This window comes from Pyxicephalus adspersus, chromosome 10 (assembly GCF_032062135.1).
Source record: "Pyxicephalus adspersus chromosome 10, UCB_Pads_2.0, whole genome shotgun sequence".
NCBI lineage: Eukaryota > Metazoa > Chordata > Amphibia > Anura > Pyxicephalidae > Pyxicephalus > Pyxicephalus adspersus.
Genome location: NC_092867.1, coordinates 54,288,721 through 54,314,735, shown reverse-complemented (window position 1 = coordinate 54,314,735; position 26,015 = coordinate 54,288,721). Strand labels below are relative to the sequence as shown.

The 26,015-nt window shown below is 39.2% G+C and overlaps 1 protein-coding gene across 1 annotated transcript in view; it reads left to right on the top strand.

Moving 5' to 3' along the window:
- LOC140338800 (mitogen-activated protein kinase 8) overlaps positions 1-15,073 on the top strand; it is a gene marked incomplete at its 5' end in the record, with an annotated part of 33,422 nt that extends 18,349 nt beyond the window's left edge. The window contains 6 exon segments of the mRNA XM_072423102.1: positions 1,295-1,366; positions 6,986-7,168; positions 7,592-7,716; positions 8,891-8,954; positions 9,799-9,876; positions 10,454-15,073. Coding sequence (XP_072279203.1) covers positions 1,295-1,366; positions 6,986-7,168; positions 7,592-7,716; positions 8,891-8,954; positions 9,799-9,876; positions 10,454-10,596 — 665 coding nt within the window. The 3' untranslated portion in view covers positions 10,597-15,073.
- Between the last annotated feature and the right edge of the window lie 10,942 nt (positions 15,074-26,015).

Here is a 26,015-nt window from a genome sequence, read left to right as displayed (position 1 = left end):
TAACAAACCCAACACGCTCCTGTGAGATGTCAAGTATCTGGGCTATCTTTTTTGCCGATATTCGCTGGTCCTCAATAATCGGCTCATGGACAGCATTGCAGGTTGCCGGGTCAGTTGAGGTTGGGGGGTCGCCTACTGCGGGGCTCATCTTCAACAGTGAAATGCCGAGTCCTGAAACGAGATATCCAGGTTTTGACAGTGCTGTTGGAAGGGCACGTCTCCCCCAGTATTTGTGACATCTGGGTGTGAATGTCATTTGCTGACTTTCCCTGGAGAAACAAAAACTTCATGACAACCCGTAACTCCAACGACGTGAAACTTGCTTGTGCCTCTGCCATCACAGCTTCTCACTAAAAGAAAAAACAGTTTTAAGAATCGCAAATACCTAATATTTGCACAGTTACATACTAAAATAGTAGGCTGTCACATGTCCCTACACTCATTTTTCTATTTCATCTGGAAGGGGGCAAAGCAAGAAACTTCTCAGCACTCCCTTGTATGTTTCCCATCCTTATGCATGATTGGCCTCACAAAGAAAAAAAAAAGTTATTGATCTACACAATGTAAATATATGTGCAAAAGCTGATGGCTCTTGCAGAGTAGTAGAAGTGAAAAAGTTTGGAGGGCTTGCCAATGATGCCAACTAAGAGGGAATGGATAGGCAGAAATCGGTAATATTACAGGAATAGGATATCAAAGAGACAAACTCAAGGCAAATAAATTATTATTCTTCAGAGGAGACACACAAGTGCTTTTTATTTTTAAAAGACATCTAACTTTGAGGTGCTCTTCTACAACAAATTTTTATTTGCATAGGGATGAATTATATTTTGTCGTTATTTAAACCACTTAACTTCTGCTTGATAGCGAGGAATGCCTAGGACCTCTCACAGGTTTTGCTGTTGTCTAGGTCAGCATTTAGAAGATTTTCTATCATTTCCTAAATAAAACAAAGTGTAAGGAAATTAGGGAAAGTCCTATCCTGGACAGTTTTCAGCAAACTTGTGTCAGCATTGGACCTCTTGTGTCAGCATTGTGTCCCATCACCTCTTGTTCAGATGACAGCTGTGTAAAAGTTTGGACTTACTCTTACTTTGTGACAGTGGTCACCAAAATGGATGTGATGTTAGACTAAAAACTTCAAATTGAGGATATAGGGAGCAGAAAACTCTTGAAAGAGTTTCCATCCTTTTCCCGGTTAATCATAATCTGCAAAGTTCTACTTTAAACATTTTGATATATGTAGTCAAGTGTTATTTATTTATTTATATATTGACTTGCGTTCTGTTTTCAGTTGACATTTGGTCAGTGGGTTGCATCTTGGGAGAGATGATCAAAGGGGGTGTGTTATTCCCCGGCACAGACCGTATCCTTCCCATTGGTTCTTACCACCCAGTGTTCACCTCCCAAACAAAAGAGGGATAGATTATGTTGTCCTTTCTTTTTGAATTGATTGCTATTCTTACACACATGCATTGTATTATGTTTTGCTTATGTAGCACCATTATATTCTTTAGAGCTTTAGAGTGGGGTAAGCTGTAGACAAAGGTTTATTGCTAACAGTACAAGCGAAGCTGTACACAATATGTATGAGGGGCCCAGCTGGGTATAGTGAACGGGCTATACACATGCTCTAGCATTTATTATTAACAGTTGACATGCATTTAGTAGATAGGCCCCACCGTTCTAAACTTTCCTTGTTATCTCCATTCAGTATTGTAGAATTTGTGCACTTACCCTAGTGTGACCTAATGCTGTTCTGTAACTGCTGTTAGGATATATTCCTGCACCACCAAGACTATGCCCTCTGTGTTGCCTATTTTACCACTTGAAAATCTATACACTACTAGTGTATGCAGGACTGTGCCACTAGGATTTTGGAGAAGCTGTGTGACATGAGGTATCTATTGCTTCTCCAAAGGGAGGGCATGGGGACCACATTAAGTTTACTTAACCTTTATTCAGTATTCAAATATTGTAATAGTTCAGAGTTCTTGTTCATGTTTATCTTAAATATGCTTTAGGCACCCCAATATGCAAGCTCAAACAACATGGCCAGGTCCAATTAAAACCCACCACCTCGACTACCTTGTACCCCCAGATTTGGCACTTTTTTCTGTGGCTGACAGCACAAAATACCCTGTGTTGTGGCTAAGTAATGGCAGTGACATGTCCAAACCCCCCTCCCCATGTGGCAGTGCTTTGGGCCTAGCTAGCAATCGGTAGCTACTCCTGAGCACTTAATCATGGTAGGCAGTCACATGCTTTTCCTTACCTGCAAGACCTGTAAATTGTGTAGTGGCAGCTAAAAGAGTTAGAAGCTTTGTGAAAGTGATTATAAAGTTGGAATGCTGACAGATCAGGTAAAATAGTAACCTATGAAGATCTATCCCATGGACTTGCAGCTGCTACACTATTTGTATGTATTACAGAAGATTAGCTTCTTTCCTTTAGATCTCTTCCCATGGCATTTGGACATGTAATTTGATCTTTGCAAAAGAACACCATTTAGTGTATGGCAAATCTCATTATTTCTTTGTATGTGTGTGTATATTTGGTCCCAATATATTATTTGGAACCTAATTCTAACAATCCTAACTTTAGCAACAGCATTGTTTAAACTGTCAGTGTGAGGCTAAAGAGAACACTTTTACTCTGAAGACCTAGAAGTGTAGCAATCAGAGAAATCTGAAATGTAATATATGATGCTTTCTGTCACTAGCCTTAACACAACAGATTGTTATTTGAGATGATTTCTTCCAATAATCCAACCCTTGATGAAGAAGGGTGAGGGTGTTATAGCCACCATTGCATGTTGGCTGTTCACCTTAACATTAACTGAATATAACAGTATTATTATTACCTATTGTAAGCCTAACTTTTGGACAGCAGCCACACAGGAGCTTTTGGGGCTCTGAATATACGTGCTCCAGCCCTTGTTTCTTGATGTCATTTTTACACCTCCCTTTCTCCTTGATCAGATTGTTGTGTGATCTGTAAATAGCCAAGGAGAGGGGGGAATAAAATGGTTGTGTTGATGCTAGTGACAGACTACGCCATATGTCATTTTTGATTTTCACATTCCGTTTTAAAAGCACATAGAACCTAATCCTTTATAGTGTGAACACTTCAGGGTATCACACAGAATATTGGATGTGGTAGACTGTACCATCACCATAAGGAAGATGAAGTTATTTTCAGGGTCCCTTAGTAATAGGAAAAAGAAGGCTGCACACAATCACCTTATACATATGTATTGCTTTCTTTAAAGCAATACTGTTGCTGTGTGCTGTTGAGTGTAACAAGCCATAGGTGTAAAAGAAGAACTATCCCACTGCTTGTGCTGCTGAACATTGCATGGATCCTGAAGAATTTTCTGCTGAAGTCCACACAGAAACTGGTACTTCTAAAAGTGTTGATGTCTTAGGACCCCCTGCAGCTTCCACTGCTTTTTTTTCTGACCTTCACATCATTACTGTACTTCTCATGACTTGGTGGTAAACGGAAAATGAACACTTCTCGAAAGAAGTCTAGTCTATATGTTTGAGCTTGATTACCATAGTATTTTAGCCTAGCCTCTATAGCCATCGTGCTCCTTCCTTGGAGTGTGTAACTGTAGCATATTGCTTTAGCCAAGTGACCTACATATTTGAATGAGAAGGCTCCTATGCATGGACCAGCTTTGAGGGTGCAGTTGGTTTCCTTTTTTCTAACAATATTAATTTGTGTTGCTGAATGATTTCCTTTTAGTCTTTCCCTTTTTCCCATTTCAAAATGGGTTTGTGAGAAGGAATCCAGTCCTAATGGGGGTTTTGCAAAATATGACAGTTTCATATCCACCAGCCAGAGTGAGGGCACACATCTAGGTATGTGAATTCACAGGAAGTGAGACACTTTCATTCCTCTGTTTTTTCATGCAATTGAACATCAGGCCACAGCTTCTCATAATAGCATTGTTGAACCACAAAAAGTTTACTATGGTGTTTTGCATTATAATTTTATTTTTAATGGAACCCAATTCATTTTTTAGAGCTCTACAATGCACAGAAGTAAAACAATCTGTGCAATAAAGTACCCTAAACATAAAATACCATCTTCAGACAAATTATGTACAGGTAAATGTACATATTTTTTATAAGTAATCACCCAGCATTTAAATTATTCAAAGAAACTGTAGATAAATATTTTATTTAGCAATCCGATTATATGGTCTTGTGACCAGGTATACTCCTAGCCTTTTTGTTCCAAATCAAGAACAACAGAGAAGAAATAAGTTAACACATCTGCAGCCATTCAACTTTTTTTTTGATTCTCTAAATATTTTTTTCCAAGTGGTAACTGGTTCTTATTAATGTTTGTGGCCACCTTAAGGGGCACACACAGGAACTTTTGTTTCATCCGTACAAACAAAATTCAGAGGCTGCCATTCGACTCTATGAGTATTTTTGTAAGCTGCCCATTCTTTCCTAAAGAGCAAGGTTGTGGTAATCCAATGTCCCTATATACTCTGATTATACAAAATCTCATGTTCAGAAAATAGAATTGCATGGAACAAAGCTGAAGCGTGAAATGTTGTTCCAGTGTGCACATACCACTCATCCATAGCCTCATCTTACTATTGTTGAATGATTATCATGGATAGATCTATTATATCTTGGTTATAATAGGGACTTCTTTGTGGTTCTCTTTTCAGGAGCTCCTAGGTCTGTTACCTATAGTGTCTCTTATGAAGCTACTGGTAATCGTAGGAGGCTCGTTCTTGCTGTTACTTTTTTATATAGTTACATAGTAAGTCAGGTTGAAATAAAACATAAGTCCATCAAGTTCAACTACTAGTAAAATAAACATATTCCAGATAAAAAAACCCCAATGGACAAAGTTGATCCAGAGGAAGGCACCCAAAAAAACACCCTGGTACAATTTGCTCCAACAGGGGGAAAAAAAATCCTTCCTGATTCCATGAGGCAATCTGATCTAAATAAATCTATTTATTTTCTTTGGTTATGGTAGAAAGGGGGGAAAAACACCATTCAGTTTATCTATAGTCTTTACTATGTCCTGGGAAGAGTTTTTCAGGACTATTGTCACCAGTACAAGTATTCCCATTCAAGATTTAACCTGCCTCTTGTCTTGACTATATTTTAAGACCCCTCCATCTCATTTTTAGTTTCAGCATCGGCACTCACTAGGACAGATAGAAGGTGTGGTGTCACCTATCAAAGACACAAATAGCAATAAATGCCTGATAGGGTTTTTTCTTAGCAAGACCAAGCTCTAAAGCACGTGTTTAATCAAGAAGATAATTTAATTTGCTTTTTTCCATCTACCTGCACATCTGTTACGTTAATGATGACGGGTCCCAAAAGGCCTTGCTTTTTGATGGCCATTAATGCCTTCATATGCAGTGCAAAGGTCACAATTGATCCTGTATTGCATTGGTGCCCAACCTTTTTTCATCTGGGGGGCTGCTGTTGACATTGGGATAAAACTCGCAGGCAACACTAACAAACATTAAAGATGTATGTTTAAAATTAGAATAGTTTTAATTTAAAATTAATTCTAGTTACTGTAACATACATGCACCAATAAAAAGTAATGACAAATCATGAATCTCTGCAATGGATACTTCTTGGATCATTTTCAGGGCCCTACATCTCCCCATTCCTAAGAAATTAGGGTTCGCAGAAGGTAAGTGCCAGCTATGTGTGACAGGGTAGCATGTTATGATAGGTATAGTTTTCTGTGATGTGATGGCACTGCAGCAATAAAATTTTAGGTGTAGTTAGCCACAAGAGTCCCCCACTTATCCTACATTTCCCTTCCTCTACAGTTAGAGATATTGGGTACAAAAGGTAAGTGGCCGGCTATGTGTAGGGTAGCACAGTATAACAGTTATAGTTTTTCATATCATGTGATGGTCTTGTAGTGATGAACTTTTAGGGAGAGCTAGCCTGGAGTCCTGCACTTGTAGTTTCATTTCCCTTTTCTTATAATTGGGATTCGTGAACTTTAAGGGGCAGCACAGCACACGGACAATTAGCAGGACCCTAATGTTTATTGCCATGAGAGTGGCCCCCAGGGGGTCCCCCAACACACAAACTCAATTTGGGGACCCTGGTCTTGATATAGCCTCCATTAATGTGAAAATATACCTTATTGTTTTTAGGATTTTATGCTTGTGACCCTGTATCTGGCAACTTGTTACATGTAGAGTGCCTAAATTTGGTTTAGTAGCAGCTCTTAGGGTCCTATGTGTACCCTGAAAACTTCACATTTCTTTGACAATCAGTGTAGAAGATATGAGAATTTATACATGGGGAAAATGACGGCTGAACACAGACACAGCACTCGTGCTCCTGCCGCACGATTAATTCACAGTACTAGGTGGGCGCAGAGCAGCTCCCTATGCTGGCAGCACCATCTCATAAAGGAGATGCGTGCCCCATCCTCTACAAGACAACAAGCAGAGAGGGAATGAGGAGAGAGACGGATCTGACAGCTCTGCGGGCCAGATGTGGCCTGCTGGCCCTAGGTTGTGCACCCCTGATGTATTATATTCAAAGATTGCATGCCTACATTTTCAGGTGGAAGCAAAGAAAATCAGAAATATGCACAAGGTATATTTTTACTCCTTGTAGAACGTCTAGATAGTAAAGGGTTACATTCTGCATTAGCTGGTGAAAGAGGGTCTATTTTTCTAAGAAGATCCTGGAGTCCAGCTTTATTCCTTTGAGATTGGATTATTGTTAATACTCTGTTGCTACAAAATAATTATAATTCTGTTTAATTTAGTCTTTTTTCTACCCTGAATTATCAATCTAAATCAGTTACTGTGCGTTTATATATTGGTTTGGATTATGTTAATCTGCTGCACTAACTAATAAAGTAAAGCTAGCACTATATTTACTGTTTGTTGCTCTCGTTGTCTATTTGCTTGGCATTTGTTATGATATTGTGCTCACATTTTCCTGAGCTCAAGTCTCAGATATTGACCAATGGAACAAAGTTATTGAACAACTGGGGACTCCCTGCCCAGAGTTCATGAAGAAACTTCAGCCTACTGTGAGGACATACGTGGAGAACAGACCCAAATACGCGGGTTACAGCTTTGAAAAACTCTTTCCTGATGTTCTGTTTCCTGCTGACTCTGAGCACAACAAGTTAAAAGGTAAGCATGGATTCTATTTTGCTTCAGGTTCACTTTGAAAAAATGGCCAGTTGTAGTTTTAACTCTCATATATTAATATAGCAATATTAAATTGGTGAAATTTTACCTATTTCACCTTATGAATAAAGCTCTAATGTAAAAGATCCACAGTCGAGATCAGCACAGCAACCTTTTACTTCCTGCTAAGATAAAGTCCAAAAATTGGGAAACCTTTGGGCCCTTTTTAACAGAGACAGTATCACTTTCTGCTCTTCACTACCATTTCAAAAGGTTTGGAAAGTTGATATGCTGTTTTCTATGTTTTCAAAGAGGAGAAAAAGCAGAATACTTGATTGTTTCTGTATCTTTTATGTTCACCTAGAAAATATGTCATGAGATCACAGTAATACTTACCTCAACAAACCTGTTTATTACATCCTGCAGCCAGCCAAGCCAGAGATCTGCTCTCAAAGATGTTGGTTATAGATGCTTCCAAGAGGATTTCTGTTGATGAAGCTTTGCAGCACCCTTACATCAACGTTTGGTACGATGCTTTAGAGGCTGAAGCAGTGAGTGTTTTCCTTTTTATTTTTTAAACAAGTCCTTTGAAGCAAACTTAAAATATTATCAAAAATACTCCAGTGGTATCACCACCACACATCAGGAACCTTTATAGAGAAAGCAAAGATCTGCAGTGGCTAAACTCTGTCATTTTCAGTTTGTTACCTCCCAGCTTTGCTGACAGCATCTGGGACATAAACCCAAAATGCAGGCATACCCCTTTGTGAACTGCTGAAAGGTACACAAGTGAAGGTTATTTGTTCTTTTACCCCTTTAGTTTTGCTTCAATATATATAAAGTTGTTAAATTTAATAATCCTTCAATCATTTTTTTTTTTTTTTTTTTACATATCTTTGCTTTGGAAATCCTAATTAGTGATTTTTACCACTTGATGCACATGAGCTGTATTTTTTTCTCATCTATTTAGGGACACAGGTCTTTCACCTTCAGGTTATGCTGCCTACCTGGCACTGGTAAGCCAGTCCAGAAATCTCATCCTATTGTCAGCCTGACTGAATTTCATTTCTTTTCTTTTCTTCTTCAGATCAGGTCTTATCTTCTTCTTCAGATAAGACCTCAAATATCTTGCTGTTGGTTCTTTCATTTGCATATTTCCATCTAGCCCTACCACTGTTTGATTTACTTGAGTACCTGAGGCATTGTTCTTTACCCAGACAATAGAAAGAGTTTCTTGGGCTGACCTACAGACTTTTTTTTGTTTGCCTGTATATGTTATAGTCACCTACAGCATTATTAAACAAAGATGAAAGACAACTGTCCCTGAATGGACTCCATGAAACGGAGTACAAAAATCCTTAACATTTCTTATTTCCTAAAGTATGGAACCGTCTTTGCTCTGACATCATCCAGGGCAGCTTCCATTTTCTTGACTAAGACGCTAATCTCAATATAGCCTGCAAATCCAGGTACTAGTGCCAGTAATGGCTGTGTCAGCCTAAGCACACTTTAGATTTACAGGATTTATATTTAAAAATTTTTAATGTTGTATATTGTGACGTGATCACTCTAATTAGGACTTGCAAAGTTGCTTAAAGGGCCACTTGAAGTAAATGCATTTTAATGGATATTTTTTTTCACAACTACATATAATTGTTGTTATTGTCTTTTTATATTTGTAAATTACTACCTATGTTTTCTTTTTTTTTTTCTTTCTCCGAACAGCCACCTCCAAAGATTCCAGATAAGCAGTTGGATGAGCGAGAACACACGATAGAAGAATGGAAAGGTATTCAGTTTAGCAGTACTAAGTGTTATTGTAAATCATTTGTGTTACTTTCCTGACATTTTCTGCTTATCTGGTTCTCTTTAAGATTCTTTGTATAGGGTGAGTGGAGAGATATTAGTAAACTATGTATGCATACTATGTATTTGATACAAAATGTATCTATAACTGATCTATAATGTTTATGTACAGATCTTGCTGCTTTGGCTTACTCAAAAAAGCCTTTCAAAATATTACACCATTTTAGCAGCTTCATGCTGATGGTTTCAGCAAAGTACTGTGGTGGAGGCAGGTTTGTATATATAGAGTAACTACTGTCCAGGTGACCTAAGCTGGACATACAGCATGGGATAATTTTAATCCAAGCAATGGTAAGTGGGACTGACCATAACAATGAAAACATAGGCACTTTTTGCGTTCCAAAACAACATTTCAAATAGATATAATGTTAAAAGATGGTATACTGATGACAATTAAACAAGTGTATGGTACATCAAAAACTTGAAAATCCTAAGGATTAAAAGTTTAGTACAACAGTGTTCACAACTTTAAGGGACCAGAGGAAACATGGGTAAAAAAATTGGATGGTATAGTTGCCTTTCCTATTGAATGTGGCCATAATGCGTGGATGAGGATGACTTTACTTTTTTCTATATTGGGGCAATGTAGAGTATCCTTGCACTCACCTCACCGTTCCCGCATGTCTTCAGGAGGATGACATGTCCCAACTTCATCTCAGATGCCACATTTCAGTAGGCGAGAGGGCATTGCAAAGTCTGCTTAATAAATCAATATCAGTTCCAGATGACTTTAGATGAAGATTGTTATGTGTTGTGTTCTTTCACAGAGTTAATATACAAGGAAGTCCTTGACTGGGAAGACAGAGCCCGGAATGGTGTGATCCGTGGGCAGCCAGCCCCTTTAGGTTGGTATCATTTGCACAGTGGTGGGGTTCTATCATAAAGTAAGTGACCCAACCAGTAATACTCCCAAAATGGAGGCACCTTGTGGCAATATAACAAGACCCCCCCTTCCGATGCATGACTTGGTGCTAAGCTTTAATCTTGTCGGAATTTAGTTTTTATTTTGCACTTCAGCACAAGGATCTATTCTGTCTATTTTGGGTTTGCCATTTGGGTTTTAAACAGTGCAATGGATGCAGGGTTGCATGGAAGTCTAGGTTTGTTTTATAGGATTAAAGGCTCTTAGAGTTTAAAAGGAAAATCAAAAAGCCTGACAGTTTATTCTTATTTATTTGGTAGCCAAGAGTAAATATAAAAGCCAGCAAGTGCAGAGAGTGACCTGTATTCTCAGTGTAAAAGCAGCAGTCTTTCTGCAGTGTTCCAACACAATGAGGAGCAGAGACAAAGGAATTGTTAGACTTGACACATGTTTAGTTTTCATTCGTGCAAATGTTAGTTAAATGGTGAGCGAGATGAATTCAAGGTGTACATGGAACTGTTACTGCAGCTAAGTCCTCTCTCTGCTTTCTCATAGCACAGGTGCAGCAGTGACTGATGGCTCCCAGCCTCAAACCTCCTCTTCATCAGCTGACGCCTCTTCCATGTCCACTGACCCAACGCTGCCCTCGGACACAGACAGCAGCCTGGAAACCTCTGCAGGGGCCCTGGGCTGCTGTCGATGATTCAACGGCTGGGAGGGATGGGGGATATTTACAGATGGCAGGGAGGGAAGAGGTGTAGAGCAAACTTCGAGAGGTTGTGTAGCACAAGATGGCGGCAGGAAGATGCCACTTGTATTATTGGAAGTACATATTTAACCCCTTAGCTGCCAGAAACCTTTCTGATCGCCCTGCAGTTGGGGGGGGGGGGGGATGTGGGGAGCAAGGCCTATAATAAAAAAAATAATCAAAAACATTTTGGCTTAAGACACCTGTAAGCGCTGGAGAGAAGCCTCAACTCACTCCCTGCCAGGACTATGTTCAAGAGGTGTAGGTTCATTTTTATTTTTTTATTTTATTTTTTTTTTTTTGTGCTGTAAATTGAACACTTAAGTGCTGGAGGGGTTGGAAAGCTGCCATAAAATTATGTATTGTATTTTTATTTCCATTGTGTGAGGGAGGGTGGGGGGTGGTGGCAGGGTTGATGGGAGGGGCGTAGCGCTCCAACAAAGAGAAAAGGTCACTTTGGTCCTGATTGTCTTGAAATTTTTACTTTGCATTCGATATTTTTTGTTTGTTTTTTTTTTCCGTTTCTCTGCTGGTGCTGCTCATGTTTAATTTCTTTTAATCTAAATTGAATGATTATACAGATCTGTTCCATATTTTAATAATTTAAAATTTATGTTCATTTTTCTTTTACTGTACAAGTTTTATCCTCACACATGTATATGCCTGTAGTGCCAGTAAACCAAAGGGAGGCGCTGTTTTATTGCATGATGACACCTTTACTTTTGAGGTGCTAGTGCATCCACTCATGGAAGGTTTGGAACTTTGCAACTTTTACTTTGTGTCTTGAATAAAACACCCTTTGAACTTTTGCCTTATTCAGCTAAATACATTCCAGGTACAGGATGTGTGGTAAGTTTTTTACTTGGCTTTCTTTAGAAAGCAGCCACAGCCTGAGTAGAAAAGACTGCCCTCTTCCAGCATGCTGCAGAGAAAGACTCATGGTCTCTCTGCAGAGTACGACCTACCTTTGCACTCAGAACATCCTTACTGTTAAGGAACTCAGCAGGGGATGTGCTGGACTTCTTCAGATAGTCCACTGGTTCCACATAGAGAACCAGGGTCCTTCTCTACAGGCTGAGGACAAGATTTTCTACTCGTACTGGTTGCTTTTTTTAAGACAATAAAGTACACACCTCTGCACATCTTTTATTTCGAAGCGCCTGGAATATATGTAGTTGATATAAACTAAATGGACAATTTTGCTTTTAAAGCGCAGCTGCCGCCCCCATGTTTGATTCCTATTTGGTTGGATAGCTTCAGTTTTTAAAATCCATGCCAGATCTTTACTATATTATACTATACTGTACTTTTGGCACGGCTGTAACAAGTCTTTAGTGAATTCAGTCCTGGATGAAGGACATATATTTTGCATCATTCTCCCTTTAGTGGAAAATAATAATCGATTCACGTGGTATGTGATAACAGTACCTTGGTAAAGCAAGCATGTAGAAAGATCTTGTATACATGGATTTGAATGCTCCCTACTCTACCAAAATAGGTCAGTTCAGATTTTGTACTAAAAGGCATAGCCCAAACATTACAAATGGACCCTAATCACCACATAAAAAAATATATACTTTTTTTACTCCGCTTCTAGAATGGTGAAAGTGATGCCATTTTCCCTCTGCAAAACCCTGGGAGTACGGGATAGGACCCCCTTTGTTGCCAATATCTCACTGGAAGAATTGTGATCACCTCATCTTTACAGGAGGTGGCAAATATTTATTTTTTCCAAGCTTTCTCCCAATTTTTTTTTCAATTTAAAGATTTGGTATTGATGAGAGGGGTCCTTGTGTAACAAACAGGACCTTGCCTTTTAGTTTAAGGGTCACTTTGCTTGTTATATTTAAAAATTCATTAGCAACGGTCAACTGCTTATACCTTGGGACAACACACTAGTTATTTTAAATTGTGATTTTCCGTTTCCGTGTTACCGTTGCTTGTTCATTTTTTTCTTCATCATACACTGTTTGCATTGTCCAAACTTGGTACAGGTTTATTATAGGCTTTTCAAAGTAAAAGTGGCAGGTACTTAAAGTGCACCTGTTGGGTAGCAAATGGTATGCTGTGAAGGTAGATGCCAGGGTGAATGTAAATGCCATCTCTTCTTTAATTAGCATAGCTTATTACAAACTTTTTTAAAGTATTCTTGCTGTCACAGCAAGGCAGCTTTGTTTTCCTTTTGCATTGATGTTCTGAGATGAAGGAAACAAAGAAATGAGCTAGTAGGGGGAAAAAGGTAGCCTCTAATTAGTACTACTTTTGCTTACCTTCTGTAAATTGTCCTGCAAGTTTTATGGCATTCAAAGTCATTATGGCAATGCTGGTGGGTTTAATAAACAAATCGTATGAAGATATGGTTATGATAGGATTCTGAAGATGGCATAAATGCAGGATATTTTTGCCATGTGCCCTGAAAGAAGTCTCGATAATGCTCTTGTTCATGGTATGTTGGTGCAGAAAGCATCTTTATGAGGTCTGCCTAACTCTGGAGATCAGGAAAAGAAAAAGGTTCTGGTGTGCCATGTGACTAGCTTGAAGACATCAGGAAAGGTAACAGAGCTTGAGGTTAGGCCTTCAAACCCAGAAATAAATTGACCACATGATCAGCCAGGCATTTAGGTAGCACCACAGCCGCCACAATCGCATAACTGGAGTACACCTGCTTAACATTTTTAAAATGGTATTATTTACCCTGCTTTTATGGTATTCCATGTGCTGCCAAACCAATGCACTTTAAAGAATTTTGAAGGACTTCGTCCTATGGCAGGCGTTCTTAAGTAAGTTTAAACCTTTGATGTGTATTTCCGCAGTGCACATTCATTTTAAGGAAACGGGATGTTTTACATGATATCTCCACTCACTGATAAAGGATTTTGTTGTACTTGACCCAGTTGGTTCTGAAGGACCCCTCAATGTAGTGAATTTGAGTATTAGGCACTTAGCAGACATTTCCTATAAAATAGAAGGGTTCTTTTGAGCAACCAGTCAGATTTTTTGTGGTTATTTTTGTAGTCCAGGATTAAGAAAACTAAATGAAATATGACATCTGATTGGTTGCTTTATGCCAACAGATTTTTTTTTTAAAATATATCCTATTGTATTAAGTTAATGTATTTTATGAGATGTCTAGAAGCCACCCTACTACTCGGCTTACAAAAATTTAGCATCTTGGATGTCCACCAGGTATTCACCTTCTGTGCATGGACTGTTGATTGATTACTCCAATAGATTATGGCTTGAATGTTTAATAACTGGGACAGTGGATGCTATTATATGCTGGCCATGCTTGCAGTTCCTGATTTGGCTTTTGCAGTTTTTTTTTTTTTTTTACTTAATAAAGTGAATGACTGAATAAATTTCATGCAGATTGAGCTACTACCAAGGCAGGGCCTCCAATTCCTGCACATGGGACAGATTAGAGCACAACTGAATTATCTACAGTCCATGTGCATCAAAACCATCAAAGCTTATTTTTCTGACTCCCGTGACGTCGTTTGTAGGACTTTGAAAAGAGACCACTGCACCCACACAAAGTTGGGGTAACACTTGGCAGCATGCTGGCAGGGGACAGACTTTTCTACAGAAATTATGGCTCCAAATTGAAAGGAAGCATCTGCACACATTTTGTTTTGATACACATGGAATGTATTTGCCAGATATTAATAAGTTCAGTGGGACTTTAAAACAGCATGAGTCCAAGAAGCTAATTGATCTGAACACACTTGTTTTCTTCTAGACACTCTTATTAAATGGCTTTTAATCTCTATTTTTTAGAAAACCGTGCAAAAGGCAAGCTGATAGCTCTGATACAGCCAATCGCATTTAAGGTTTCTGTGGACAGATTTTTAGTTTTGATTGGTTTGGGTTTCTGAGCTTTACAAATGGTAACTGCTTTTTGCATTGTTTTATTGAGTTAACATGTTTGTTATCCAGAGGTTCAGGTTAGGTTGGTTTTGAAGAAAAAAGTGTATATATTTTTATTACTCTCATGTAGACGAGAAGGTAGTTGAATGACAGTCATCTTTTGTATGGTTATGCAGGTGATTCGTTATCCTAAAGGGTCGGGGAAAGATAAAATAGTGTTAGGCCAGGAAAGTAGTCAAGTACTTGGTGGAATCATGAGATTGAATGCACCAGCGAGGCCTCTTGTGTTGCACCCCCCATTATCTATAGGACGAAAGTTCTCACTCACTTCCTGTGACAGGCCCACTGCGAGGCCCATTGCTAGTCATTGTCTGAGTCTAGATGCACCGCATCATTGCTTGTTGATTCCTTGTCTGTTTACATTAGCAGTGCAGATCTGTCTTGCAGAGAGCCAAGTGTGTGCTACCAATGCTGGTAACAGCTGAGGAAAACCCGCCAGCGTGCTGAGCAGCACGGCCATTTATATGATCACTGACTTGTAATAAAGATCAATGTTGGGGACAAAGAGTGTGTGTTTTTTTTTCCAAGGTTAGCCTAAAGAGTCTCTACATGCTGATAGCTGTGCCCAAAAACCGCAAACTAATAACACAAGACTTGTCAACAGCATGGCCTCTGGGCCTTATACAGCTACTCCTTTCCTAGGTATGAATACACCATGCCTTGTCCACTGTATCTGGTTGGAGGTGGCCATCTTGGTAGTCTTTGCTTCCTAATCGCAGTGCTGCCCCTCCTTGATACTGTGGATAGGTGCGTGTGTATGTGTATATATATATATATATACAGTAGGTCATCAGATATGGCCTATCCAGCAAAGGTAACAGGACCATACATCACCAAATTTCAATCCGCATCTGCTGTGATTATTTTAAAAGGAATACTGGCTTATTAGCTTTTATCTTTTCTTTTATTTGAAACTAATACATTTGTATTAGTTTCAAAAAAAAAAAAACTTAAAACATTTGTACTTATACAATATAAACAATGCAGTTGAAAAAGGGGTGGGGAGTAAACAAAAGGGAGATAAAAAGGATATGTAAAAATAAAAAGAAAGGGGGGGAATCACGTGGGGTAATGATCCATAATAAAGTCACTGACAATCAGTGAGGTAATGGTTCCAGCAAAAAAAAAAAAAAGTTTAAGTCCAATGTTCCGATGCGTATGAACTGAAGCATATAGGATGTGGAGAGGGGGAAAAGGAGAGGTCCGGCTGGGCTGAAGCCTAAAGAGTCTGCAGAATGGCAGTCAGCTTCATGAGTCCTCCGCTTTATTCACATACCATGATGCAAAACCTTGGTTTAAATCTTTAATAAGGACCAGTCCAAATCAGATGGTAAGTAGTGAGTAATCCACAGTTTCCTTTTTTCTGAAATTTATCGAGCTTGTAACACAAAATGGCAATTATTTTCTCATCGGTTAGATACCAGGACATTTTCCATTTAACTTTAGCCACTGTGGGATTTGCTGAACTCAAGGCCTTGACTTACACCTGCAGAGAGAACGTACAATGATAAGGTTTGACATTTAGTAGAGTGACCTTGTTGTCTTATGGTATAGATCTACCCAGTACTGTATACACCTACTGAAACAGCAATCAAAAATCTGCGTATCTTTGGGCATTCCCACCAGATGTGTGCCCTTGGCTGAGCATCCTCTAAAGCCCACTCCAGTGGAAGGGGATAAAAATGTACAGAGCCTAGCAGGCACCATGTACCAACGCATTAATCATTTGTTGTTTGCCTTGATGGCGTTACTGTTAGAGGAGCACCAGGCTGTATAATCCTATATTGAATGCCATAATTCAAGATCACGTTTTATCTGTACATCTGTTTCCCAGTTGGACATATAGGCATGTGGTTTTGAAACTGATTTAGCTATTAGGGAACTGTAGATTACTATTATATTACCTTGTGGTGGCAATGTTTTTAGAAAATTTATTTACGCATAGATTAGGTCCTTTTTCCAACATAGGCCATTTATGTCACTTGTAACTTCAAAAATATTTGCTGGATTTACAGGTGAGTACTGATACACATAAAGTATAGTCAGAATCTCAGGTTCCCGGCTTCCTCAGGCGTTATATGAGACAATAGTCTAAGTGTATAAAAGGAATATATGCCAGCTAGTATCGCCAAACATATATACAATGAATTTTGCCATTTTTAACCATACACTATTGTTTCTTATATCCTCTGGGGAAGGCCTAGGGGCAAAATGTGTCGGGAACCTGAGATTCTGACTATACTTTGTCTTCAAAGTACTCACCTGTATATACAGCAAATATTTTTGAAGTTACAAGTAGCATAGTTGGCCTATGTTGGAAATAGGACCTAATCTATGTGTAAATAAATTTTCTAAAAATATTGCCATCAAAAGCCTGCTTCCTTCTCTTTTGTACTTTTCAAATCATACCTAATCAGGCTTGGCAATTACCAATACCATTCTAATCAGGAACCCCTCTTGGAAGATTCTTCCCCCCATTACCCTGCCACCTATTAGTTATAAATATGAGGTACAGAGTGGCCCCCCGATTTCTTCAATTGGAATAAAGTTTGTTTAGAGGTGCAGGTCTACCAAGTAATGTGAGGAAACAAAAGAAAGAGGTTTCAGGCTCAAAGTGTTTTTGTTAAAGAACTAAATATGTAGTGATATACTTTAGATTCATACATAATTATAATACATACAGAATTTCACACATCATATCCCCAGTGTATTTGTATTATTACAAGACTGAGATATTGGGACTAGAGAAAGAAGATCTAACCCAATGGGTTGTTTGACCGTATTAGTCATAAAACATCTTGATGTGTTTTGCCACTTGGGGCTTGGCTTCTTAAGGGTGTGCACAGTAGAAACGCTTTCTCTAATAGGTTTAATACAGAAACAGGTGATTACATTTGTTCAGTATGACGTGAGTGAATCAATTTACACACGATATTGTTGGTCATTACACATATATACATTAAATACCTGATTACAGGAAAATATAACACTAAGTGAAACCATATGAATACAGATGTGTATAGTATTTGACTTTAAAGTTGTGTCATCTATGTAAATAAATTAATATACTGTAGGTGACGGTTGATTATTAATTATGATGTGCAATCGCTTATTTGTTGTACTTTTTCAATAGTGGCAGTTTTTACTTGTGAGAAAAAAAATTAATAATTGGTGATAATGGTTAGGGGTAAAAACAGTATCATGTCTGGAGGGGAAAAATAAGGAGATTATATGAATAAATTGACTTGAAATCATATCCACATATATGTCAAAATGAAATACAATAATGGATCAATTGTAGGTATATCTTTGTCAATAATTAATAATACTGAGTTGCCATATAAGGATAAAAAGAGGAGCAGTGGGTGGTTCTTTAGGTATCTGGTACTCAATAATTGTTCCACTTATAGTGGATTCCTTTCATGTGTTATTCCAAATATATATAGGCTCCTCATATGGAGTTTCCTATATAAAGGAGTGTATTACAGTGTTAACAGGGAGATAATGCTTGTTGCAAAATATAATAAAAGTACACTGTTTGTCCAAAATCTTGGACAGAGGAAAAAGAGGGGAGGTTTTTGCTTACCAGAGCACAAAAATAGAACTGTGCGTCTCAAGACACTGATAGCCAGTGCTTCCACAGTCAAAGGCATTCGGTTCCAGTCAGTCTCACCTAATAAAAGCTGACTGACTGGCATCTGGGGAACGTGGCGCTTGCGCTTGACATAGATGCTAATAAGGGAGTCCTTGTGACGTCATGGGGGCTCCTTGGCTGCAATGTGAGGGCTGAAGCAAGGATCGCTACAGCCAAGGTGATCTTACTAGGCGGATCATATGAGGGACTCGAGATGGCCAGTCACAGGAGCAGTTCTCACTGCGTCTTGTGCATTAGCCTAATGCCACCTAGGAGGCTGGCATCCCGTCCCCCAAAATCTCGGTGAATGCAGGGGGACTAGAAATGTGTGTGCCTGGTTGAGAATAGTAGTTGCTGAATGCGATTTGGTTTCAATGCATTTATGTTGTATTATGATGTATGTTGTGAGAGGTTGCAAGTGTATTTGTGTTTTTTGTGAAAACCTTTAACTAAATTAATATTTTAATAATGAAATTATATATGGATAAGTATATGAGTATGCAACAATAGACCGTGAACACACACCTGTATTGTTGATTTGATGACAATCATATATAAAGACTAATAATGGACCAGCAAAATAATACATAACACTGGGGAACGCATTTTTTGTTGAGTTACCGTATTTTTCGTATTGCCGTATAAGACGCCCAATTTTAAAGGAGGAAAATCTAGAAAAAAAGATTCTGAAAGATTATTTCCCTTCTGATCACTCATGTGCCATTCATACCAGTATTCCCCTTCTGATCACTCATGTGCCATTCAAATTCCCTTTCTGATCACTCTGTACCTTTCAAATTCCCTTTCTGATCACTCTGTGTCATTCAAACTCCCCTTCTGTTCACTCTGTCATTCAAATTCCCCTTCTGATCACTCTGTGCTTTTTTTCTATTGTACGGCAGTTAGGACAGGGAACAGCAGGTGGCGCTGTGCCGGCTTCTTTCGCTTTGCTTTACAGACAGGAGAAAACACGATGCTGGCAGAGGAGAGAAGAGAGACACGCTGCAGCCAGAGACACACGCAGGATCGTGTATCGGGTGAGTATAATATTTTAAATATTTTTTTTAACACATTTGTCGTATAGGACGCACTAACTTTTCCCCCCAAGTTTTGGGGAAGAAAAAGTGCGTCTTATACGGCAAAAAATACGGTAGATCTTACACTTGTTTTTTACTAATTTTTGGGTGGTGAATCCGGAAATGACCCCAGTTTTTTGCTATCACATCCAGTTTACGATACAGGGTACCCTCCATTTTTGTCAAAAAAACATCCAAATTTTACATACAATGAAAAAATAAATAATAATGTGAATGTACTGTTTATTTAAATTTCTTTTGTTCATAGAAAGGATTTATTGTTACTGTGACACTTTTTTTTTTTTTTACAGTAAACCATTTGAAAATTAATCGGCTAAGCGGTAAAGGTAAAAATTTACGCTTATAGCTTTTCCTGGAGTGTTCAGTGTTAGGACAATCCCGCTGGATGCTCCAACAATAGTCATCATATGTACATCCCATCTACCCTGATACTATCCTTCCATGACCTTCAAATCTTGGTGGAATTGTTCACCATACTCATCACTGACTGCACCAAGGTTGTCCGGGAAGTTAGAAAGATGGCTATGCAGAAAATACACCTTGATGCTCATATTGCAACCAAGCATTTTATAGCTCTCCAAGAGTTTCTGGACAGTTTCTGTGTAATTATTTGCTTGTATGTTTCCAAGAAAGTCCTTGACAACGGCTTTGAATGATAACCAAGCATTCTTTTCGACTTCTGACATTGTCTTGATGACATTGATAAAATCAATGAAATCTTTGAGCTGCCGAATCTGTGGACCATCAAACACACCGGCCTTTTATTATTTTTTTTCAAATGACAGGCTAGGAAATGCCAAAATGAGGTACTTAAAACTGTCTCCTTCAGTTGGCAAAAGTTTAACAAACTGCTTCATCAGACCCAGTTTCATGTGCAGAGGCAGGAATATAATAATCTTTCTATCAACAAGTGGCTAATGTAAAATGTTTGGATCACCTGGTTTTAAGGCAGATCTTGGAGGCCAATTCCTTTCCACCCAATGCCCAACCTGCACACATAACAGGTATACTTGGTGTATCCGCGTTGCTGACCAAGAAGAAAGCATACAATTTTAAGGTCAACACAGATGACCCAATTGTGTTGGTGATATTGCAACAACTCAATACCTTTCTTTATGTCTGCATATTCTTCACAAAGAGAAACTCAGTGGCCAATTGGGACTGACCCAAATATATTGTTATTGTGAAGGAGGACACACTTTAAGCTCTGCTTTCAGCTATCAATGAATAGTCGCCATTCAGTTGAGGTATAGATTGGAATTCCCAGTTCCTTCAATAAATCAGGTATGGTATAGCAATACACAAAGCCACTGTCAGTTCTAAAGTACTGCAGAAATGCAATTTCCCTGGTTTGAAAATACGATACCTTCGTTCCTTTTTCAAGTACGTTTTTCTCACGCAGTCTTAATGCTAGGAGTTCTGAAGCCTTCTTTGATAGTCTTAAATCACTCAACTCATGCTTATCAAATCCCTTACGAACAGAGTCCTCTTCCATTTCAAGCTCTTCATCATTGTTGTCACCTAGTTCACCATATTCATGTTCTTCAAGAAAGGGTAGTGTAACGAAAACTGACACTGGGATTCAATCTGAATGAGCCACTGGTCGTATAGAAGATGGTAGACTAGGATACTCTGTTACATTTATTTATTTTTTTTTGTTATATTCTGAAGTTTTCACTATACAAAAGTAACAGTCACTGAAATGATCTCCTGGCTCTCGCTGAACCATAGGTATACCAAAAGGCATCTTATCACATGTTCCCTTTGTCCACATCCGTAAACCCTCGACACACTGTTTGCACACCTTATGAGGCGCCCAAGACTTATCTTGATCACCAAGTTTACCTTTAAAATATGCCAAATAGGCTTGCTCTACAAATGTGGTAATGTTCGCTTTTTGACTGGGAATGGTGAAACTGCCACAGATATAACAAAATGAATCAGGGTTGTTTAGGCACTTGCGACGAGAAACAGCAGAGCCAGACATGATCTGAAAGAAAGAAATACATGTGTAAGTAGAAAGATAAATTTTGCTTATTCACTACCTAGAGCAGCGCACAACCTCTGACCACACTGTCTTGCTTGTAAATAAATAGCCTATACAAATCCACACTACAGTAATAGCATTAATATAAGCGGTAGATAAAGGTAAAACCTGACGTGATAGAAGAAAACTAACTGCACTTTCAGAATTATCATACCTATTTTAGTGTAAATAAGCTTAAAAATTGAAGTCTTCAAAAAATTGGTTCAGAATTGTTCCCCAATGTAATATATAACATTCTTTATGTAACATTCTTTACGAACAATATAACATATGGTGGCAGTGTTTAACAATAATTATTAGGTATTATTAGGTAACCTGGAGCAGAATAACCACGTTGTAGCAGTCTTGCCTATAATTGTTTGGCTTCATGTTTAAAATCTGAATCTAAAGTGCAGTTTCCCTTTAGCCTAAGATACTGGCTAAACAGGATACTATGTATTCTATGTATAGGTCCAGAAATGATAGTTGTATCTTGCTAAGGTCCATGGTGAATTTTAGATTGTATTGATTCTCCTTAATAATGTTAAAAAAGGCTGTTGATGATGTCAACGACCCTGTCCAGAATATGAGAATATAACGTTTCCAAATATAGATATATTGTTTGTAGGCGATGATGTTGGGATCGGAGAAGGGGCTGTAGTCCCATTCTCCTAGAAATAAATTGGCGTATGAGGGTCCGCATCACGTACCCATCGCTATGCTTTGCTTTTTGAGGTATGCTTTGCCATCAAAGTTAAAAATATTCCTGTTTAAAATGTATGTGAATAATGAGATCACAAACTGATTGTGTTTGTGTGCTGATGGATATGCTGTTTGGAGACAGTTGGAGATGGTTTTGATGCCTAGTGTGTGGTATGCTGCTATACAGCGCTTCCATATCAATGGTTACGATGATTGTGTTAGGTGGGATGGATATGTTGTGGGTAAGTTTCAGCACATCAATTGTATCCTGAAGATATGATGGGAGTTTTGGGACTAGAGGACGCAGATAGGTATGAATGACTTCACTAACATTTGCTGCTAATGATCCAATTCCTGAAACAAAAATCTTTTGCGTCCCACCGGATGCCCTATTATGTACTTTTGGGTATTATGTAAAATGTGGGTAGTATTGGGTGTCTGTTGGTTAGGTACTCTTTTGTTTTAGAATTGACAATGTTTTCCGTATAGGCCTGCCAGATAATTTTATTATACTCCTGTTTGAAATCCAATATTTTATGGCTAGGAAATATGGTGTACTATTCTTGATTGTTCAAGATATTATAACAGACCTGACGATAATGATCTACGTTTAGGACTACAATATTCTATCCCTTATTGGGGGGCTTGATCACTATATCCTTCTGTTTTTTAAAGGTAGTTAGGGCCTAATAATGGGCCTCGGAAAAGTTCATGTCAATCATGGTTCTCGTCAAATTAGTTTTTAGAAATTGTGTGGTAACGTCAACAAAAGTTTGTACATGGGAGGTAAGGGATATGTGTGGAAAAAAAGTTTGACTTCGGGTTCTTTTGGAGTAGAAGTGTAGGATTAGTGTCTGATATCCCAAATTTCTTGTTACTCCCATCAGTCTGTCCATATTCAGGGCCCAAACCACTTAAACATCAGGCAAGGTCACGTGGGGACCCTGGTCACGTACCCAATTCTTAAATGCCAAATTATAAGTGCAGTGAAAATTAATCCAGGAAATTGAAACAGGAATTGGAATAAAATTGGACATACAATTACAATCTGCAACTCCCATCTCCTGCCTTTGGACTGATTCAACCACCCGGACTCCAACACAACCTCTACTGCTGGCATTCTGAACTGCTATTTCACCAAGCCATCGCTGTGACTAAAGCTACGTACACACTTCCAATTATTATCGTTGGAAAACGAACGACGAACGATCCTGCACGATATCTACGAACGATCGTATAGCACCGATCCTGCACATAGAGATAACGACACGATCGTTCGTAGATATTGTACACACAATAGATACGATCGTTTGAGCGATAGAGGAACTATGTGCATGACAGGAAAGTGAACAAACGTTCGTTCATTACGCATGCTCACCCCATGGACGATCAACGAACGACCGTACACACGAACGATGTTCAACGATCGTCGTCCAATCCGATCCGCCGGTCCGGTCGTTCGTTTCCAACGAGTTTCCTCGTTCGTCGGCGTCGTTGGTTACTTTTTTACGAACGATTTTTTGCCCAATCGATCGTCGTTCGATTGGAACGATAAAAATTGGAAGTGTGTACGCACCTTGAGTCATCATACCCCACTTATGGAACTTAACAAGCTTATAAGCCTCACTACAACCCACATTACAGGACCGGCTCTCATGGACTGTTTGCCACTTTGTTTATTGTACTTATATGGTTCTCAATTATCTGTTAAAGTGTATTATTCACCCTGCACTCTCTTTGCTGGCACTATTCCCTCTCCTCCCCAGTCTGATTACTCAATAGCTCTCTGCTCCTTCCCTCCCCTGCTTTCTTTGTCTGTGCTCCTACACCTTTTTTCTCTACTGCTACTTTCTGGTGACATCTCACCCAACCCTGGTTTCCCCCACAGCCTCTCTCTTCCATACACTTTCAGCAAGATACTCCCTTCTCCTAACCTCATCCACATTCACCCTACCCATAAGATCTTACCCCATTTCTCTGGCAGTTTATGAAATGCCAGATCTGTTGACAATAAATTAACCTCCATACACAACCTTCTCCTTTCTAAATCACTGAACTTCCAGGCTCTCACTGAAACTTGGCTTTTCTTTTCTGCCTCTGCTGCCACTCTCTCCTATGGAGGCGTGCACTTTACACATACCCCAGACCTGGCAACAGAGTGGGGGGTGGTGTGGGTCTCATACTCTCACCTAATTGTACATACAGAGTCCTTTCTACCCCCTCGTATCTCATTTTCACCTCTTTTGATGTCCACTCCGTCCATCTTTTTAGCCCCTTACCTCTCCCTGTTGCTGTTGTCTACTGCGCCCCCGGGCCAGTATCGCAGTTTTTGGATAACTTTGCCTCTTGGCTCCCACACATTCTTTCCCATGACCTGCCCACCCTCATCTTCGGTGACTTTAATATTGCTGTGGATGAGCACAACCTTACTCAGCCAAACTGCTTTCCATTACCTCCTCATTTGAACACACACAGAACATAAACAGCCTAACACACATGGTATTTTCCAAACTCTGCAACCAACCTTGGCAACTTGACATTTCCCCTTTCTTATCACAACCCTATCACCTTCAACCTATCAAACTCTTGCCCCCCTTTGTCACATCCCAGACCTGGTCAATGACAGAGAGAGACATCCATAACCTTGACCGCAAACTATTCTCAAACTTTCTTATATACCTAACCCCCACTCTCTGTAAAATCACATCTCCAGATAAAGCTGCCACTCAGTTCAACCACGCTCTGTCTTTGGATCTGGATAAAGTTGCCCCATGCCACCTTTCGCTACAATATGCTAACCCCTGACCCTGGCACAATAATCATACCAAACATCTACAAAAGACTATTTGTGGAGCTGAGTTAAAGTGGAGGAAATCTTGCCTCAGCACTGACTTCATGGACTACAAAGCCAGGCTTCAACACTTTAACACTTAACTCACTGTTACCAAGCAAAATTATTTCTCTGCTGTCATTTCCTCTCAAGCTTCCAACCCACACAGCTTCTTCTCAACAATTGACTCCCTCCTAAACCCCTCACCTGCTCTCTTCACTACTACCTTATCTGCCTAAGACATAGCCACCTACTTCCCACCTACTTTAGATAAAAAATTGACAAAATCAGACATGATGTCTCTGCTCACTCTGCCTCTTCAACCATATCCACCTCTTCCACCCGTATATCATCACGTTTCTCAGCACTGTTACTCTGGATGAAGTTTCCTTTTATTTCCTTGTTCTCTCATCATCTCCATCTACTACCTACCTGTCCACTTGACCCAATTCCCTCTGATCCAATTCCTGCCCATTCCTCCACCCTGGCCCCCGCACTAACCAAACTATTCAACCTCTCCCTTTCTACTGGTATCTACCTCTCTGCTTTAAAAAATACCACTATTCTTCCTATCCTGAAGAAACCCTCACTGGACCCCTCCCTACCTTCTAGCTACAGTCTTATCTCCCTTCTCCCATATGTTTCCAAACTTCTTGAACGCCTTATCTATAAAAGACTCACAGATTACTTGATCACCAACTCTTTCCTTAATCCCCTAACTGTCCCCAGAGACTACAAAACTACTTGTACACTCTCTTATCATCTCTCGTCTGGACTACTGTAAAATCCTCCTCTGGTATTCCACTAACCTGACTCCCTCCTCTACAATCTATTATGAATGCTGCAGCCAGACTTATCCATCTTTCCCACCGCTCCTCTTCTGCTGCATCTCTTTGTAGTTCTCTCCATTGGCTTCCGTTTCACCTTAGATTTAAATTTAGGCTCCTATGCTTTGCCTTCAAATCTCTCCACAGTTCTTGTCCCACTTACCTTTCTGCCCTGGTAAAAAATACTCCTCTTGCTGCTCCTCTGATGACCTACTACTGACTTCCTCACTCATAGCCTCATCACACGCATGAAATACAGAAATACAATTTGTAACAATCTAATTCCAAATTTTAGCCTAACATGTATAGCTTCCATGCAAATATGATGAGG